The 21,032-nt window shown below is 36.0% G+C and overlaps 1 protein-coding gene across 4 annotated transcripts in view; it reads left to right on the top strand.

The window, feature by feature from the left end:
• Positions 1–19,891, top strand: part of LOC107101027 (solute carrier family 43 member 3-like) — a 23,559-nt gene extending 3,668 nt beyond the window's left edge. The window contains exons 1-13 of one of the 4 annotated variants that reach the window (XM_015399773.1): positions 6,281–6,398; positions 6,698–6,995; positions 7,123–7,252; positions 8,399–8,445; positions 8,542–8,618; positions 10,243–10,335; positions 10,430–10,569; positions 12,164–12,273; positions 12,396–12,539; positions 14,822–14,929; positions 16,724–16,910; positions 18,069–18,192; positions 18,275–19,891. In XM_015399773.1, the coding sequence (XP_015255259.1) occupies positions 6,809–6,995; positions 7,123–7,252; positions 8,399–8,445; positions 8,542–8,618; positions 10,243–10,335; positions 10,430–10,569; positions 12,164–12,273; positions 12,396–12,539; positions 14,822–14,929; positions 16,724–16,910; positions 18,069–18,192; positions 18,275–18,388 (1,461 nt within the window). In that variant the 5' untranslated portion in view covers positions 6,281–6,398; positions 6,698–6,808 and the 3' untranslated portion in view covers positions 18,389–19,891. Of the gene's footprint in view, positions 1–6,280; positions 6,547–6,697; positions 6,996–7,122; positions 7,253–8,398; positions 8,446–8,541; positions 8,619–10,242; positions 10,336–10,429; positions 10,570–12,163; positions 12,274–12,395; positions 12,540–14,821; positions 14,930–16,723; positions 16,911–18,068; positions 18,193–18,274 lie in introns of those variants that run through there. The other 3 variants (XM_015399771.1, XM_015399774.1, XM_015399772.1) reach the window with 3 other exon arrangements.
• Positions 19,892–21,032: the final 1,141 nt, after the last annotated feature.

The following is a 21,032-nucleotide window of genomic DNA, read 5'->3' as shown; positions in this document are numbered from 1 at the left end:
CAAGTGTTTTGTAAAGTTTGTTTAAATGCTTCTTTTACACTCAAAGAACGTATTATGGAAATGCTACAAAGTTTTTCCTTTTTTTAAAGCTTAGAAGACAAACCTTAAAAGACAGTTTAACTTAAAGAGAGATTCAGTAAGGGCTGCAACTAAAGATTATTTTGATAATCATTTATTGTGTCAAATAATTTTTTCGATTAATTGATTAATGATCAAATAGCGAAAGGATCCTTAAAAAAGATTTTATACAGAATTAAACCAGGTGAAACTAAAACTTTTCAACTTGTCGAGCATATAGAAAGGATACATTTATTAAAATCTGAAATGCAAAATATTTTATCACAATTTTGGTTTAATTACTGCTCTAAGGCGGTAGCCCTGTTATCTGAATGCATGTTCTAGAGCCTTTATACTACAGTTTACGATTAATGAATTAATTGATGATTATTTTAATAATTAATTATTTAGGATTAATTGTTTCAGCCCTAGATTCTGTAACATTTTAGAATTTAATCTAATTAACTCATCTCTGAGGGACGGCATCTCTATCCTCCTGGATTCAGCTTCTCCAACAAAACATTAAGGGAAAAACTTGGAAGATATTTATCTTGACTTTAACTTGACAAAAATGACCCTGCAAACTCTGCAATAAGATATAATTCACATTTTAATCAACTCAAAATAGGAGCTCAATATAAGGTTAAACAAGCACTAATATTGTAATTCTTATTAAAGTGTCCTATGGTATATTTTAAGTTCTTTAAGCTTAATTTGATCAAATAGTTATTGACAGGCTTCTCTACCTAAGGAATCAGCAAGTGTCATAAATCCACACATTTTATGAATTTCCCTTAAGACATATAAAAACAGCCATAGAACAAACAAAAAGGTATTTTTTTAAATATCAGTTGTATTTTAGGGAATAAAAGTTGTGCGAAGTACAGCAAACCCAGTGTAAAACTGGAGGGTTTTAATCATGTTGCTAACTCTGCTCTTTTCCTATAATAATTCAGAAATGAGGAATTTGTCGCTCTTCATCGTAACATTCAGCTTTCTCGTGAAAGTTATAGAAAGGAGAAAAAAAAACAGAAGTAAAAAATATGAAAGAGTGACAGTCCCATGGTTTCCTTCTATTTTGGCTTTTCTCTGTGAAAGCATGACCATGTTTGATATTTGTAAGGACTAGAAGTTGCTGATGGTTGCATTTTGACGTAAATGAAGTCGGCCTTTGACTGCTAGTTATGCAAACACGGAAAAACTTTACAAGATTTCTAAAGACAGGACAGTAATTTGAATTTAGTAGAAATAAATGCTTTTATCATGGACATATTTTAAAAGGGAGTCCTTGCTCTAAAAATAAATGTTATCCTTTTACAAAATTCATCAGGAGAACAGCGTTAACCATTTACCCATGAGCCTATAAAGGATAATTTTTATCGTCTTTCAGCATTAGAGTTGCTTAAGCCCATTTATGAAAGTCGTTTTTAAATATAATGTAGCAGTTAGGATGTCATGTGGACAAAGTGTTCATACAGTATATTGATCTCTCATTTTATTTTCAGTTCATAAAAAAACAAGTAAATTTTACCTTGTTGTAGTAAAAAAAACAAAAGTGGGTTTTCTATCAAAGGGAAACGTTGCTCTGCGGCTGTACACACGTTTTCATTTCATTCAATTGTTAATTCAAAAGTCTTAATCAATTTTGAGCTAAACTAAACATCTGAACTTTTAATGGGATATATAAGGGACCGATTTATCATCATGGGTGCTCAATGTAAGATCTGTTCATCCATTTTCCATCACACTTATCTAGAGCGGGGTTTTAGGGGTGCTGGTGCCCTTCTCCAGCGGTCAGCAGGAGAGAGGCGGGGTACATCCTGGAAAGGTCGCCAGTCCATCGCAGGGCCAACGTAAGATGAGTCTAATTATAGTCGATTAAAAATTAGAATAAATGTTTAATTATCTGAATTATTCTATTACCTATCTTCTAAAAAGCATGTGATTAGAAGTCATTTTCTTTTCTTTTAGATTCTGTTTATATGATCTGATTTTTGGGGTATTTTCAAATCCATATTAAATATGTAAAAAAAAAAAAAAAGACAAAAAAACAATATGTTTTAGTAATATGTTTTAAGTAATTTGGGACATGAGCGTTTTACCACAAACACAATGTTAAAAAATATTCTAAGAAAATTCAGTGTTCAATAGAATAGTCAATTACTCTCTCCATTCTAAGTTCATTCATCTATTTCTATTAGGGCTGCAACTAACGGTTATTTTGTGAATTGATTAATCTGTCAATTAATTTTTTGATTAATCGATTAATAATCGGATAGCCAAAGGTTCCCCAAAGAAAATTTTTTATTAAATTAAACCGGGTGAAACTAAAACTTTTCAACTTGAGGAATTTTGGATAGAGCATATTGACAGACAAAAATGTTTGCTTTTTTATCTTAAATGCAAAATGTTTATTTATTTTCTTACAATTTTAATATAATTTCAGCTCAAAGTGGGTTGCTCTGTCAGCTAAAAGCATGTTTTAAAGAATCTATACTCCGGTTAACGATTATTCGATTAATACATTAGTTGATGATTTCAATAATCAACTAATCACGATTAATCTGATTAATGTTTCAGCCCTAATTATTATTTAATCTTTGCATGTGAAACAGCTAGTATAGTAGAGCTATAGTAGTATTTTTGTTTGACCTAGAGTAACTGTATTGTTATGAAGCGTGCTGTCATGTGTTTTATGACTTTTATTGCTTAGTATGTCACTGTTATTACCACATATCCATATAGGCATGCAGTGCTGTGATTCCTGGGTCAAACTTAGCTTTTAGGAAGTGAGTAGTGGTTTGCGTGCCACAAGCTGGTCTGTCTTGTGATGAGATGATCGCTGTGGTTGCAAACTGGTTTTATAAGTAGTGTGATATTTTAATTTAAAATAGAAACTGAGTGCTGAATATTATTTAGCCTTAAAAGTCCAGCTGATACAACAAATTAACAAAGCCTGGATTATCATGTAACGCTGTAAAGATGTAATCTCTCTGCTTTGATTCCATATTCCAGCAGCAGCAACCCAGACTCATACCCCTAAATGTGAAGTAAAGCAAATCTTAATTTGACTTTTTTTGTTATATTATTAATAAATAAACACATTTTTCCACATAAACATGGTGTTGTCATCAAGTTCTGCCTCATTTCTTTAGACGAAGCAGAACTGGAGGCTACAGCAGCTTAAAAATAAGACAAGGAGCAAACTTCAAGCTACAGCTAAGCTCATGTCAAGCATTTGCAGTGTTGCTGAATAATATTTAGACATACACTACTGTTCAAAAGTTTGAGGTCACCTAAAGAATTTTGTGTTTTCCTGAAAAGTCACACTTATTCACCACCATACATTGTGAAATGAATAGAAAATAGAGTCGATACATTGACAAGGTTAGATATAATGATTTGTATTTGAAATAAGATTTTTTTTATACATCAAACTTTGCTTTCGTCAAAGAATCCTCCATTTGCAGCAATTACAGCATTGCAGACCTTTGGCATTCTAGCTGTTAATTTGTTGAGGTAATCTGGAGAAATTGCACCCCACTCTTCCAGAAGCAGCTCCCACAATTTGGGTGCCATACCAACACCAAAGCAACCCCAGACCATCACATTACCTCCACCATGCTTAACATATGGCGTCAGGCATTATTCATTTGTTCTGCGTCTCACAAACATTTTTCTTTGTGATCCAAACATCTCAAATTTGGATTCATCCATCCATAAAAAATTTTTCCAGTCTTCCTCCGTCCAATGTCTATGTTCTTTTTCCCATCTTAATCTTTTTCTCTTATTGGCCAGTCTCAGATATGGTTTTTTCTTTGCCACTCTGCCCTGAAGCCCAGAATCCCGCAGCCGCCTCTTCACTGTAGATGTTGACACTGGTGTTTTGCTGTTACTATTTAATGAAGATGCCAGTTGGGGACCTGTGAGGCGTCTGTTTCTCAAACTAGAGACTCTAATGTACTTATCTTCTTGCTCAGTTGTGCAACGCGGCCTCCCACTTCTTTTTCTACTCTGGTTAGAGCCTGTTTGTGCTGTCCTCTGAAGGGGGTAGTACACTCCATTGTAGGAAATCTTCAATTTCTTAGTAATTTCTCACATGGAATAGCCATAATTTCTAAGACAAAGAATAGACTGTCGAGTTTCAGATGAAAGTTCTCTTTTTCTGGCCATTTTGAACGTTTAATTGACCCCACAAATGTGATGCTCCAGAAACTCAATCTGCTCAAAGGAAGGTCAGTTTTGTAGCTTCTGTAACGAGCTAAACTGTTTTCAGATGTGTGAACATGATTGCACAAGGGTTTTCTAATCATCAATTAGCCTTCTGAGCCAATGAGCAAACACATTGTACCATTAGAACACTGGAGTGATAGTTGCTGGAAATGGGCCTCTATACACCTATGTAGATATTGCACCAAAAACCAGACATTTGCAGCTAGAATAGTCATTTACCACATTAGCAATGTATAGAGTGTATTTCTTTAAAGTTAGACTAGTTTAAAGTTAATAAGGAAATTTCAATGTGACCCCAAACTTTTTATCGGTAGTGTATTTAGAACATTTCTTTGAGCCTACGTATTTCACTCTCTGGGTCACTGCATCATGTGCTTTCAGCCCGATAATGTATTTTACTTAAAACATACCTGATAAAAACATGACAACCAGGCAATCATTGGAATGAATGCAATGTGAAATATTTTGCAGCTCTAAATGTTTGAATAAATGTAGTAATATTTCTAAAATGAGCTTAGTGTTGCTCAACTTTTATGTCAGTGAATATTTATGTAAACCTGATATGCAGTCAGATGATAAATCATGGTTATCACATGTAGAATTACTGAATTATAGTATGAATGTGTGTTGACTGTTTTTACAAAGAATCAGAATCACAATCAGAATTACTTTATTAATCCCTTGCAGGAAATTCTTTAATTGTATAAAAATAAAAAGTTTAAAAAGACACAAATGTATTAAAAGTAGTAAAATACGAGAAATAAACAGGACTATCTGCAACAGGCTGCAAAACGAGTTGAGAAATGCGCACTACTACAAGCTGCATTTATCAGATAACATACCTGTTTTTATCATTAGTACTTTCTAATGAGTTCACTTTTAAACATGTACATTTGATGAGAAATTTGCCAAATTCTTGGTCATTATATTCCAGAATGAGAATAGAATAATGCTTTATTTTTCATGTGCATTATAAAGCTTTATAGTGTATTATAGAGCAGCTTACAATCTTTCTCCCACCTTAAATGGTAACATGACTCCACTCTCCCTCTGCGTCTGTTTCTAAACAAATTATTTCTACTCCTACACCTTTTGTACCACATTAGTTATTTGTAAAATTATATATACAATTTTGAAAGACTCTTATTGATCAAGGCTGTTTAAAATGTGGAGGTTTTATTAAGCTGGTACTTTATAGACCTTCATGTCTTGTTGACTTTACAGACGGATTTTGTAAACAGAATTTTGGTTTCCTCTATAATACAGTCAGTAATTTTCACAACCTTATTGCACCACATTACTTAATTTACTTAATTTTTTTTTTAGCTTTTATTCATTCTTTCCCTTATTAGTTTAATTCAAATGGCTTCCTGTTTTATTTGTCGATTTCAAATTAAAGTCTGACTGAGTTTCCATCACTTGTCCTGATGACATTGGGAACAATTCACTTATCCATTTAATAAGATGGGCAGGTCTGAACATTACAGTTTTATTTTCTGCTTTATAATTATGAATTTTCCTTTTTTTGCTGATGATCAAACATTAATGGATTTAAATCCTTTCTGATTTCCAGGGTTGGGATGTTCCACTGACAGACAGGACTCGTAAAACACGAGCTTAGAGTTGATATTTGCAAATGCAAAGAGAAATGCAAATCCGCCAAAACAATTCGAGCCATTTTAACTGCCGGACGTGCCTTAGAAAGAAAACTACAGGCTGTATGGCTGGAGTTTATTTCTCAGGAATCGTGTTTTTTTTTTTTTTTTTCATTCCTTTCAATATTTATTCAACTGTGTGTCATTTTCCGTCCTGTAGTTGCTTTCTGAAAACCAGTAATATGATCTCTTGACTAAACCGGCAGCTCTCCACAGCATCCCCGTCGGCAGCTTTTTTCATAGCTTCTGTTGCTCCATAGTGAAGCCTGCCTGGAATGCAGGAGTGTTATTTTAACAGTTGACACCCCCGAGGAAAAGGGTTTCTCTGCAGAGCCGTGAGGGGCTGGGAAAGGGAGATAAAAAAAAATGTTTGAGTGGGACCAGAGGGAGGCCTGTGCAGGGTAAAAACAGGAAGGAGGATTTAGCCTGTATAAAAGGAGAACGTTCAAGAAGGTATCGTTTAGGTTTCTATAACCATCATAGAAAAGGCTGCTTCTTTTTTTTCTTTCTTTTGGGACAAAAAGTTGTATTTTCCATATTTGTGTTTTTTTTTATGATTGCCTGTGAGTTCCGGATTGTGTGTTTTTCTAAAGCCTTAAAGGCAAGTGAAATATTTAAAACAGATGTTTTCAGCTATGGTGCAACTTTATAATCTTCATTCAGAATAGCTTTGTTGCTGCTTACAGATGAACAAATATTTTATAATCTCTATTCTCTCTGAAAATGCTGCCCTCTCTTGTCGTTTTTTGTAGCAAGCAGGAGGACAAGACCAAAGCCACATGTCAGGAAGTGCATGCTGACACAAACGCCGGTGAGCATGTGTGTGTGAGTTTCTGCTGCTGACTGTTTACATCTGATCGACCATGCCTGGGCCTGACAACAAGCTGTCGGTGCGACGCTGCCTCACCTTTGCTACTGGCCTGGTGGAGTGCCTCTGTTTTGCTGGAGCTGTGTTTGGGTGGGCTTCCCTCGTCTTTGTCCTCAAGGAGGACCGTTATTTCATCTCCTTGTGTGTTAATGGCACAGGACCCAACGGCACACAAACGCTGGGTGAGTTTTATTTGCCGCCATTGATTAAAAGGTTGATTTTAAACTCTTGTTCTATTGTTAGTTGGACCTGCTTATCACTTATTGATCTCACACTTCTTGGTTTGTCTCTCTTTCTGGATTGCCTCAGACTGCGGCCCACAGGATGAACAGTTCTCACTCATTTTCACCATCGCCTCCTTCATGAACAACTTTCTGACGTTGCCCAATGGTTTCATCTTTGATCGATTCGGTACAACAGTGACTCGCCTCTATGGAATGTGAGTAAAATACCCCCCAAAAAATGAGTAAGAATAAAAACACTTTAATACTCAGCTGGCTACAGAGAATATGATGATTACTTGAAAATCCGTTTTGCTCATTTTGCAAAGGTTTGTGATTCATATGCAGATTTTTACAGAAAATTCTACAGAATCCTCTTCTATCTATCTGTAAAAATGCAAACCTATTGACAGAAAGGTCAAATAATGTTGTTCTTCATTGATTTTTACACTGTAAAGCATGGTGACATCATTTTTATTGTCAGTTCTAATATTCACAGTATGCAAAAGTTCAGCGGTCGGTTAAAAAGATTAGAACGGGTCAACATGAGGTCTGAATTGGCATTTTATAGATTTAATACTTAAGTTTTTGAGCCATCAAGATTTGATGAGGATGGTAGATCATCATGCTATAGTTTACCTTCCTGTTTTAACCATTTATAGAGAACTTTCTTTTTTTTTAAGATGAAATACAATTTCCATAGTGTAAATAAGCCACACTATAACATTTGCATGAGCTATCTTCCATTTTTTTTTTTTTTTTACATAATTTAGCCAACTGTAAAAGTCACCTTATGTTTTTCAGGAGCAAAACTTGTTCCTTTAGAGTTCCTTTTTTGCTAAAGATGTTAAGGTCAAATAAAAAAATATATATACGTAATTATGAAGAATCATCCATCTAAGCACAGATTATTAAAAGAAGCCTGGATAAGGTAAAAAAATAATAATAATTCTGCTCGGATTTGGTTTGGAGAAAGGTCAAGAGGTTGGGATTATTTTATGTTTTACATTTTAAACATACCTTTTCTAAATGCCTTTGAGCCCCCTCTAATCTAAAACCTGGGCTTTGGAGCACGAAACTGCTTATTTATTTTAGATTTGTCCAAAACCTGGTGAGAAGCCAACACATGTTTCTACTAGAAGAGGGTGGAGGTAATATTTAGAGCCATGGAATGAAAATAGCTTAAAAGCAAAAATGGTGATGAGGATAAAGTGTGCTTAATGCAAGCCAAGAAAAGGAAATAAATGTCTACTAAAGGAAAAACAATCTGCATGAGAATAACACTAACTAATAAGCTGTGTCTCCATGCTGTATATTAAACCTTAAGGGCAAAAAAACAACAACAATATTCTCTCTCCTTCCAGATTCATTTACACCCTGGGTACCTTGATGCTGGCTTTTTCTTCATCAGGTAAAAGATCAAAAAGTTTTCTGTCTCAAAGTAAAACACACAAAAACCTGTAAGGAAGGGAAGTTATTTGACATCAATATTTTTTACTCCTAACAGCTCTTGCCTACATTCTCTTCCCGGCTCTCTCTTTCCTGGCGGTTGGAGGCATCTTATTCCTAATGACAAACATGCAGGTACTTTGGAATCTTATAGTTTGATTATCAAAAGGATTTGTTTGTATGATCCTGGGACAACCGATCATCCCAAAACATGGATGGCTGCTTTCACTGTGTCGGTGTTGTAGAATTTGGACTAAAGCATATTTCGTGACATTTGAAAATGTCTTTAAAGTCTCTGATTCTTCCTATTTATTTATTCATTTGTTTATTTGTCAGGGACAGTACACATTAATAAACATTTCTGTAAATGTGTCAGTATCAGCTATGAAGCTAGTTTTCAACTGTTGTACCTGGGCAAGGTGTATAATGCCAAAATAAAATTATAAAAGAAAATAAGGCAAAATACTTACAAGGGCGGGTCAGATAGTTCAAACAGAGACATAAGCATAAATATATACAGATATTTACAAGGTAACACTCAAGCCTGACATTTTGGTGAGTCATGCACCAGGAGATCAGTAAGGTCTAATGAGCAAATTGTTGATTTGATTTTAATCAGTTTTTTAACTGAGTTTTGAATGGTTAAAAGTAGAGGATTCTCTAATATTGAGTAGGATGCTGTTCAAGATGTTACTGCCTCTGACTGAAAGAACAATCTGGCCAAAGGTGGTCCGTCTGGTTCCAAAGTCTTTGTCTGGAACACTTATTAGAAAAAGTATTTTTCATATTGAATTTAAAGTTTATTGAGGATGGAGACTTGGGGCACACAAAAGATGCCATAGTGAGTAGATTACTTTAAATAAATAGGCTTCTTTCTGTTTTACCTTTCATCTCTCTGAAATTCTCCTAAATGATGTTATCATATCAGTAATAGTGACCATTTTTAGGATTGATGACCCAATTAGGCCTTTTTTGAATAAATAAATACATTTTTTTTTTGCATTTCCAAATAATTATGTTAAAAATTAGAGACACACCTATCAATCGGGAAGAAATCCAGTTAGTTCAGTTTGCTCCAATTGCTGTTGAGCAGATTAGCTGAAAAAATCTGAGGTATTTCTGTCATTTAAATTTGTCTAAACTGTGTGATACTCGGTCTGAAAATGCATCACTGTTAATTTGACATTTTTTGATGCCCTAATAAGATGCAGGTTTGGAAAAAATGTCTTAAATGCATTCATGAGGATTTTTTGGGGTCAACCCTGATTGGTGCATCTTTTCTGAAAGTGATTTAGATCACAAGTGGAGAAAATATGCATTTTAAAATAGATCAGATCGATGAAATATCCCCCTGTGTTTTCAGCAGGCTTCTGCTTCCACCTCTGCTCCAAAAAAAAGGACAGAAAAAAAAGAAAAATCTCATCATTAGGAACTACTTCTCCTCTCATGTGTGATCCAGTTTCTGAGGAAACATTGCAAAGCTATTGCAAAAGACTTTATATGACAAAGGTTATTCATGCCAACGTGCCAGTGCTTCATCAGTAAAAGAGGTTCCTGATTTTTTGGGACGATGCTTTATATCTCTGATCCAATTCATGATGATGTTCAAAGAAAACATGAATCTCCTTTGTGAAAATGCCAAATGAAATGTAGCTGTTGACAAAAAAATCCAGAAAGAGATCCTGACGTTCAACGCTAGTTCAGAGAGATCCACATAAATGTAACCTACGACAATAATAACCCGCTTTATGTCTTTAAGGTTGGAAACCTGTTCGGCTCGCGTCGCTCCACCATCATCACTCTCTACAACGGGGCTTTTGATTCTTCTTCAGCGCTCTTCCTCGTCATCAAGGTAAGAAAAGTAAAAGGTGTTTTTTTATGTCTCTATTTCAGCTATAAATACATGTGCCCCTAATGTTCTGCATCACGTCTGTTTTCCTCTGCAGCTGCTACATGAGTCTGGCGTCTCCCTGCGTGCTGCCTTCCTCTTCCTGTCTTCCTGCAGCGTCATTCATATCCTCAGGACTTTCTTCCTGCTTCCCAGAAACTTTATTCCTTACCCACTGCCCGATCGTTACACATATGGGTAAGAGCAGGCTTCATAAATACATCGAGAGAAAAACAGGAATTACTCACCCTTTGAGTTGTTTTATGTCTGGGAACAACATTTTCTGCACATAAAGTGTGATATTTATTACATTTAGGTCCTGACTCAAACCTGGCAGTTTGACCAGCTTCTTATGGTTTGATCTAAATAGCCCTCTGGCTGTGTTTATGGTTCATGTCCCTGTAAAAGGTTAAGCTCCAACTCAATCTCAGGTTTCTTCTACAATTATTCAGTGTGACACTCAGTTCATCCTTCCATCAAATCCAAACAGATTCCCTACACTTACTAAATTAAAGTGTTCCCATACCATAATTCTGACACCACCGTGTTTAACTATTATTTCTTAGTATGTTTGTAGGATTTACTGTATGTGCAATATAAGGGTATAGCAGAAGGCGTATTGATCATTTATATCTGTAGGCCCTGAAATATGCAATGCAAGCCCATATTTTTCACTTCTGTTCTGCCGTCCCACAAAGGAAAGCGATGTCCAGCATTTGGCTGAGTCAAATGAGGAAAAAAGTCCAAAAATATATCTACAAGCATCTTTCCTAAACATTAAGAAAGCAGAGCTGCAGTCAGTGTCACAAAGCTGCACTTGATGCTTTTAAAGCAGAAGAGCTGAAGGATTTTAACAGAGAATATGATGGTCAAAGAAAGGAAAACTCTTCCACTATAAATACTGTGAAGTCGTTAATAGCTAGGTGATTTCTAAAGAGCTTTTTCTGAAGTTTACCAAAGTTACTTTTAGATTTGATTCATTTGGGGCTTGATATAAAGCAACACTATAAATGTGGGTTATAAAAGAAAAAAACATGCAGCATAAAAAGCTGCATCTGTTATGTTTTATCCCTCATAAGCATGCTTTTTGTCCCACTGTTTTCTTTTTTGGTATTAGATCTGATCTGTAGTGCCTTATTGGTCCCTTATATTCATCATCACATCTTAACAATTCAAACTTGTCTGCACAAATATGGTTCACTGAATCTAGGCAGAAGATGCTGTACATAAAATCTTAATAATTACGTTTTTGTTTCTTTATGTGAAATGTGCAAAGAATGGGACTTATTTTATTAATTTTAAGGTATATCAAATTGAAAAGGGTTTGAATCTGAGTCTCTCTTCAAAACCCTTGTTTGCACATTGATGGAAGGTGCAGACTAAGCACAGCAGGTCTAGTTTGCAAAATGTCCTTGTGGGCAAAAAAGACACTTAAACAATGAAGCTGATAAAGGTCACTGGACTGATAAGGTGGAGACAAAGTAATTTGCTGCTGTAACAATATGGGAGATAAACAAAGTCATGAGTGACTATTTTCCTCTTTTATGGGAAGAACTAATCACTCTGTTATAAACTTCAGACAGGAACAGTACCAGAACCGTTCCATGCAGCATGGGGCCGCTCAGTCACACAGCCCAATGTCCTAACGTGCTGCAGGCGGCCGTGAAGCAGACACGTACAAAGCTGTTCTGGTACCTGCGGGAAGAAAAAAGCTGATTCAGGGTTCAGTCACTCTGAATCAATTATTCCAAAGAATCAAAGAAAGAAAATGTTTTAATCTCATCCTCTGCAGGGTCTCTTGTGGTAAATCAGAGGATGCGAGCACAGAGGTGGCAGCAAATGGTCAGGCACATTCAGCAGCTGAGGACACCCCTCTCACAGAGAAGGCTTCCATCAAACAAGGTTCATTATTTAACCTAAAAATGAAGAATATTACTTATATGCCCTTATTTATTTGGTAAAATATGAATCCTTTTTGTCATTTCACTGTATTTATAAACTTTGCCTCTTTTTACCATCCTTAGAGAAGACTTTCCGTGAGTGTTTGCTGTCCAGGTTCTTTATCTGGCACCTGCTCTGGCTGTCGGTGATGCAGCTCCGGCACTACCTGTTCATCGGCACCCTCAACCCCATGCTGCAGAGGCTGACAGAAGGAGACCCCTCACTGGGTAACAGCCATTCAAACACATCACTGTCTCAATGTCAGAGCAAAAGTCTACGACAGAGAAACCAATGTTACATTTTCCAAACAAAACCGCCTCAGTCTTTCTGATGTACGTTGTTTTATATTATTGCACCCACGGCTCAGATTCACATGTGATTTATTTAAATTTTTTGTTTTGAAAAAAAAAAACTTTTATTGTACTTTTGTTATTGCACAAAATGGTCCTTATTAGGGAGCTTCATGGTGGCGCAGTGGGTTGTGTTGCCTCGCAGGAAGAAAGTTGTGGGTTAGATTCCCGGCCTGGCGTCTTTCTGCGTGGAGTTTGCATGTTCTCCCTGTGCATGTGTGGGTTCTCTCCAGGTACTCCGGCTTCTTCCCACAGTCCAAAATGTGATTGTTAGGTTAATTGGCTTTTCTAAACTGTCCTTAGGTGTGAGTTTGTGTGTGCATGGTTGTGTGTCTTTGTGTTACCCTGCGACAGACTGGCGACCTGTCCAGGTTGTACCTTCCCTCTCGCCCGTAGACTGCCGGAGATAGGCACCGGCCTCACCGCAAACCTGACAAGGACAATTATTTGATTATGAAAATGATTGCCTACCAATTTCGTAATCGAATAATCATTACCTGGAGTATACAGACTCTAAAAGACGTCATTTTCTGACAAAACAACCACCACAGCATCAACTAGACCAAAAGAATACACAAAATATACACTTAGCATTTATTATAGAGTATAATTTATCCAGAACACCTGGTAAAACATTGTATAAAATCTTCTAATCAGCACTTTTTGCTGTTTTTTGATTCGTTAATCTAGAAAATAGTCGACAGGTTAATCTACTTGCAAAGTACCGTAATAGGATTAGTCTTGATGCCCATATTAGATAATTTTTTTTTTAGTATTGTAAGGATTTTTTAAGCACCTATTATTTAATCAGGACACAATCTGAGCAGTGAAAAGGTTTTTAATCTGACGTGGAACAACTAGTACCCACCAAAAGCAGAACCAGGAGCCTCTCTGAATCCACGGACTTTAGGCGAATCTGAAACTCAGCTCCTCAGTAGTGGGTGATGAACTAGCAGTGGATCACAGCAAGTCAGAGAGAACTTCCTCTTTAATTCAAGAGAAACTGGATCGTACAACAGGGGCAGGCTCGGCTTTACAAACCCAGAAACTTGGCAGCTGTTGGAGGTCAAAAGACAGAGTTTGGTTAAGAAACCATGTTAGTCATGTTAGAGTAGGCAAATCCATGGGCGTAGCAGGAGACAGGCATCGTGGGGCAGAAACAAGGTCGATGACTAGATAGCAGGAGTAAGAATGTGGTCAGGATCAGGAAGGAAGGAAGCAACAGACTCACATTGAGGCTTCAAAAAAACCATCTGCCTGCCAAGGACCTTTATGTAACTGCAGGGGGGCAAGGGCATGGCATGAGCCTGATGGTAGGTAGGTGGAGTCGATGAGATTGACTGCAGGGAAGGAGAGCTGAGAAAGAAAACAAAGCAGCTAGATCCATGTCAAGTATACCAAATAACCCATGGGGGTCCATAGTCCGGTCCTTGAGAGATACCTGCAAGTTTTACTTGCATGAATCAAATGAATGGTTTGTTACCAGATATATGCTGAGCTGAATGACTTGGAATTCTGCTGTCAAACTCATGTGTTGAAAAGTTATGGGATGGCAGCTCTAAAGCACTGGATTTTGGCAGTCCTGAGAACGTAAAGCTGTGAACGCATTCAGCTGGGGTTACTCTGTTAACTGCTGTTAATTAAATTCACAGACCGATTTATACTGGAGTGTCTTTATTTAGGGCTTCCTCCTTAGTTAAATAGCATAAATAGTTTCTGTTATAGATATAACAGTTATGCATTCTTTGGACCTAGGTTTTCTGATTCAGATTTATCTTCCAACAAACTGTAATGACTTGTAATTATTTGTAATGACAAGTAATCATATGAGGAATATGTCATAATATATGATTAACTCTAAACTGATGATTTCATTGGGAGTTTAGCACAGAATAAGAAAAGTCAACACTGTAAGATATAATCACAAAGTTTAGGAATTTGCTGATAAAACCTCTGACATATTTACAGTTATGAAAAATGTTATTAGACCACCTTGTTTGCCACTTCATATCAGAGAGGTCTGATAATTGTTTCCATGATTAGAAAGGTGTTTTTATTTGTAATAAACATTAAAGTATAAACTGCAAATTAACACTTTTACATCATTGCATTTATGTGAGACTGCTGTTTCTTGATATGCTACCATTGTGTTTTTACAGTGAGCCAGTACACCAACGCCTTCGCCATCACCCAGCTGTGTGGAGTGCTGTGCGCTCCCTGGAATGGGCTCATTATGGACAGGCATAAAGGCAAACCGCGAGCTGCAGGTAACACACTGATAATCTGCATGTGATTTCAGATTTTATGTTTTCCCTGAGAGAGCTATTTGGACGAAGCAAAGAGACAAAAGCTTTGATGTCCAGCTGTTTTGATTTTCCATGTCCTGGATTAATGACAAATATTCCCCTGCATACAGACGAATAGCCAATAAAAAGGGCGGAGCATTTAAATGATTGATTAAAAAGAAAGCATTTTTACATCTTTAGAAGTAAATATTTTACCTATTGTTGACTCATTGTGCCTGGAGTTGGAAAAGGAGCTTTAGGGCTCCAGAGGGGTCCAGCGTAAGACAAATTGGCTATTTGTAGCCAGTAAAAGGATTTTCTTTGTCCTGACTGCAGCGAAAGTGGATGCTTAAAAAAACAAAGCAAATAAAAAAAAACAATGAAACATCAGAAAAATTTATGAAAATAAAAAATGTAAGCTACCAGACAAGGTATATATTTTATAATCCATCGTTTTCTATGATATTGGTAAGAAGGACCAAAAAAATCAGTTACTAATAAATTATAAAACAAGAAATAGGAAAATATTCAACTCAAGAAAAAAGTCATATCATCAAATAGTCTTAAACATTCAGGGATTTACTTTGGTGGTAAGATGCTACATATTGACAAACATAGATTGGACACAAACATACTTGGAAAAAAAATCCCAAATGCAGGTTGTGTAGGATGAAATAAAAAGCAGTAGTTTGCCTTTATTTTGATAGGGTTAACCTACATGGCTGAAGTTTAGTATATTGTTTACAGCCTCTTTCCATAATGATCATACTGTTTGGGTGATATTAATCAAAATATTCCACTATAGTTTATTGTGGGAATGTGAAATTAAAATATCTAGAATTAGTCTCACATACACTTCTGACTTCTTGCATTGAAAACATTTAAAACAGAGTGAAGATATTGCAGCTTTTTGCCTTTTTTCTCTTTTCTGGTCAGAAGGACCTGTACTTATAACACACTTTATAGAGTCAGCAAAGCGTTTTACACGTTCAGTTGTTCATGCACTGATAGTGGTTAGTTATGTTGCATCCACAGCTGCCCTGGGCAGACAGGCAGAACCAGGGCGCCCTCTGACCTAAACACACAATGAATTCCTTACCTTCCTAACTTAACTGGTTTAAACTTGTTAGGCGCATATCTTTAACAAACTCAATCCTTTAAAGTTTCAACATCCATCTAGAAATGATTCCAGTGGGAACTGTTAATGTGACTTACTGAAAGGCTTTGTAAATGATTCATAAGCGTCATTAGAAAAATAAGCTGGTAAATTAATTTTATAGCAACTTGAACAAAAAGTTGTAAGGAGACAAATTAAAGATGTCTGCTCATCTGTAGAGCAGTCCAGTTCAGCTTTGCTGGTTTATTAATGGAAAATTAAGTCCTTTGATAATTTGGGATTTTAAATAGCAGACACATCTGCTTGCTTCTTCATTATGAGGCTAAGAGGTTGAGAAACGTGTTTCCCCTTATCTGTCGTTTTTTTTCTATACAATTTAAGATGCTGTAAATGTAAATATTTCATTTTGCTGCACTGGTTGTCTGTTTGTTCTGGTTCATCAAAAAGGAAAAGAAATAACTAAATGAAGATGTTAATTCGCCAGATTTACCGGCATTGCATTCTTTTTCTGAAGTTAAGATTAAACAGAACACGAAATACGACTGTCAGTGACACTTTGGCTGCCTTTTGGTAGAATAGGATCATGCTGCCAGAATGCCTGGTTGTTGTTTATGGATTCCAAGTTTATCTGTAAACTTCTCATGTTTTCATATTTACAGGAGAAACAGAGCATGAGGCTGACCTGCGAGCTTCTGTGCTTTCCTTATTCCTGACGGCGCTGCAGTGCGTGTTGTTCTCTCTCTGTGCCTCCACCCCCTACCTGCCTCTTCAGTACCTCACCTTCATCCTGCAGGTGCTCAACCGCTCCTTCCTGTATGGCGGCAATGCAGCCTTCATCAGCGTGGCGTGAGTATCAAACCCTGTTTTCAAATTATAAAAAGAACCTGAGTTGTTTGTAAAAGCCCCTCTCTATAAATATAATTAGACTGTAGAGTTTAACATTTTGTTACTCTGTTTTTTTTATTTGTTGCCATTCAGAAAATGTGTTGTTTTATGTTAATTGTGGCCTGTTCATGGATAAAAAAAATTCTCTCTGGCGGAACATGTATATTTTAGTATACATCTACAGTCATTTAGTCAGTTCGAATGTTAGTGTAAAGTTAATTCATTTCAGCACCTCAATTTGCAAAGTGAATATATTTATAGCATCATTTGGCACAGACTGTTTTGTTTTTGAGTGTTTATTTCTGATAATTGATTATTTTTATGCATACAGCTAATAACATTTAAAAAATAGAAATTGACATCAGACAAAAACATATTAAAACAGAAATTTGGGCTGATTAAGATTATTTTGATACATTTGAATTGACATTAAAAAATCTAATTAATTGATTATGACTGATAAGGATAATTTTTCAAATTTATAGAACCAGCATCTCTTTAAACTCTGATATCATGAGCCAAGAATGTGTTACAGGCAGTTGCTGGAGCATCTAACAGTCAAAGCTGTCATGATGGTCACCAGATGACATGATTCATTCAATACATGATTAATTACAAATAGAAAGAAGATGTATGTATGCCCTTATCTATCAATTGGTTCTAGCATTGTACTTAAGCACAAAATCCAGACATCCTACCTCAGGAAAACTCCATCCGGTGCTTGTAAGGCGGCCTAATGCCTCTGAAAGGCATCGACTATGTATGCTGACCTTCCTCTCGTTGTTTTGACTGTCCCGACAGATGCTTCGGTTACTGCCTGTAAAGCATCTCTCCAACTTGTATTTCAAATTCAGTTTTCCACATCAGCGAGAAAAGGAACTCCTAAAATATACCTTTAGGAGTGATAATATTTCAGTATACTTTCTAATATTACTTAACCAATAATATTCTGAAATATTGCTACTCTTGAGTGAAAGTTTTGGCTACCCTGCCCACCTTGAATGTTGTCACTCAATAAAAGGACCCGTTTTGACCAAGAATAAACCAATAGCTGTTTTGGTGTAGGTATAAGGAACTACTTAATGTAGTTCTTCTGGGTAATTATTATTTTTTCTTTAGATTTCCATCCTGCCACTTTGGGAAGCTGTATGGTCTGGTCATGGCTCTGTCTGCCGTCTTTTCTCTGCTCCAGTATCCCTGCTTTGCTCTGATGAAAGGAGCTCTGGGTGGAGATCCTTTATATGTAAGCGCTCTGTTTTTACCACCTTGTTAGCTTAGCTATGAACCCTCCTCTCATGGTCTCTTTCCTCTTCATGTACATGCAGGTGAACGTCGGACTGACCGTGCTCAGCCTGCTGGCCTTCATACATCCGTTGTTTGTCTACCTGCACTGCCGAAATCTCGCCTCTGAGAGAGCAAAGAGCAAAGCCTCAAATTAAAGAGAGTAAAATGAGATCGGTCACTAGTGTTTAAAGCTTTCCACCGTGAATAGTGTTATCATCTGGTCCGCACAAGGCTGCAAACCATTTCCTCACTAGAAACTAAGAAAACTTTACCTTCAGTTAAGAAGGTGATCATTTTTAATATTTAACACTTAGTTTAAGCTAACGTTCTATTTGTTTGTGGTCCTAACTGTCCAAGGGAAGACAAACATTAGGCATAAAATTACAAATCTTTATGTCACAGTGTCAAGTTGAGGATTTTTTACGCCCTAAAAGTGCTATTCTGGAAAACTCAGGAGCAACGATCCAACTTCAGACCAAAGCCTACCATCTAATGCAGCTTTAAACCTGTCAGCACGGGACATTTGTTTTATCTACAAACTGCAAACCTTAGCATAAAATAAAAAATAAAAATACTTAAATATGGTCCTATATCAATCCTAAGTTTTGCAGCAATTTAAATGTACAAAGGGATAGAACGCATGTGTAATGGCTAATGAATCATTAAAGCCTCACATGTGGATAAAAGCTACATTAAGCACTTATTCCAAATATCCTGTTCTAATATAAACATAACCTTTTTCAGATAGCATTTGAATAGAATCAGCCATTTATAAATGCACAAACACCCCTTTATGTAGCAGTGTTATATTCTCTTAAACTCTGGGATAATGAAATGGGAAACTAGAATACGGAGCTTCTATTATGATTAAAAGAAAAAAGGAAGTAAACAAAAAAGGGAACAAAAACATGAAGGTTTTTAGTGTGGCATGTTGTAAGTCAGTTCTTTACTCAAAAATTCAGTGTTAGCATCCGTAAATGTAAAATAATGTAGAACAGCAGTCCTTTCCAAAACCTCCTCTTTAGGTCTGCACAGTCTCAATAAAATGACTTCTACTGCCATTCTTTTTTTGGAGAGAAAAGGGATTTTAAATGAAATGGGAAGGGAAACAGATTCTTTATAAAAGTAAAAGTGTGTTTCACTTCAATTTTTTTTTAGTTTTGTATTTTTTGTTGTGTTTACCTTGTCAACTGATGCTTGAAGATACTCTTTTTTTGCACAGATTTACAGGGCTTGTTACATACCTCTTCCTATGTTTTAATAGTTACTTACATTATATTAAGATATTTTAAGTAGGTCATACTTTTTTCCCACTAATGCAACGTTTTGTAATGTTAAACAACTCACTCACGTTGTTTTTTGCAAACTGTTTGTTTACTATTTGATATTATGTCATTTATGGCTGAAAGGGTAAAGTCACAGGGGTCATGTTTATTTATGCAAACAGTTAAAGCTTGTTAATCAGTTCTGGAGAGTGGGAAACTCTGCCCTCTGCTGGCTGTAAGGCAGACTCATGTCTTAATCTGGAATTGTTTCTCCTTTTTCTTAAATAGAGTATTATTATCTGTGTTTTATAGTAATTAGTTATGTTATGTTGTACTAACATTTGTATAGGATCAGAAAGGGACATTTTCAACTCTAAGTATTTTTGAAAGAGATTTTGAAAGAGAATAAAAATGCACACATTTACTTAACAAAATAAAGCTTTTGATTATCTCTGTTAAAAAAGGATTTTTTTTTAAACCTCACCCAGTTTGTCAAAATGAGGTCATCTGCCACCTAGAGGACATAATGAAAAGTGAAATTGAACCATTGTTTTCAAGAAACGTGACTGATAAACATGTTTTTGTATACAAACTTACAACCTAAATAAAATTTTAAAATCAGCATTTCTTTGTTAGTGTTTGTTTCAGTGACTTAATTTTTTTTTTTTTTTGCTCTTTTAGAATACACCTAATTTAACGTTTTTCAAAAATGAAAATCCTCTTTAGGATGTCACTCTGGCTCTCCAACAGAATCTTCCGAATACTGTGGAACCTAAAATTTGTGTTTTAATGAAATGATGCAAACTTTTTAACAGAGATGGAGTTTATTTCAACTGTTTTTTCACAGTTTTAAGGTCAGGGCTATCAGGTTCGGCACTTGTTGGTCTTCCTCACCCTCCACAGTTTATTCAAACAAGACTGAGTTTGCCTCTCATTTCAGTTAAATTAAAGGGTCACGAAAAAAAGGTTTAAAACTAATAAGGTTAGAGATATACATGATTGCTTCCTGGTGAAACCACTGCATTGTATTATGGGAGGCTCATCAATCACAACTTTGATAAATAAAAGCTATTAAATAGCAGGACAACAAAGCATCCTTTCGATTTCTAAATGTTCTTTAATTTAATCTTCAGCCATTGCCAGATCTAAACAGAAATGAGAGGACTTCAGAACTGTCCTTGAAGTTTCCCTTATTGAATATGAGATATCAGGCTGGGAAATCATTTCTGATTCATCATAGGCTGGGCTTTCTATTTCTAACTGAAACCTGATTAGACCAAAATGACTTTTTATCTATTCTCATCAAAACATCTCGCAAACCTTTAGTTTTGTAAACAAGAAAAGAATGAACAGATCTATGTAGGGGGAGTTGCAGTTTTATTCAAAGCGGTCTTCACATGCAGTCAGCTTGCTAATGTAAATTTTCTCTCTTTCGATTATGTTGCTCTACAGCTACACTCATTCTCTCAAATCCTATTGTTGAACATATACTGACTTCCCAAAGATTGTATAGCTTTCTTGAATTATCTTACTG

The sequence above is a fragment of the Cyprinodon variegatus genome, unplaced genomic scaffold (genome assembly GCF_000732505.1).
Source record: "Cyprinodon variegatus isolate N-32 unplaced genomic scaffold, C_variegatus-1.0 Scaffold1045, whole genome shotgun sequence".
NCBI classification, from domain to species: Eukaryota; Metazoa; Chordata; class Actinopteri; order Cyprinodontiformes; family Cyprinodontidae; genus Cyprinodon; species Cyprinodon variegatus.
Note: the sequence above shows the minus strand (reverse complement) of the source record. Positions and strands in the feature narration are given on the sequence as shown.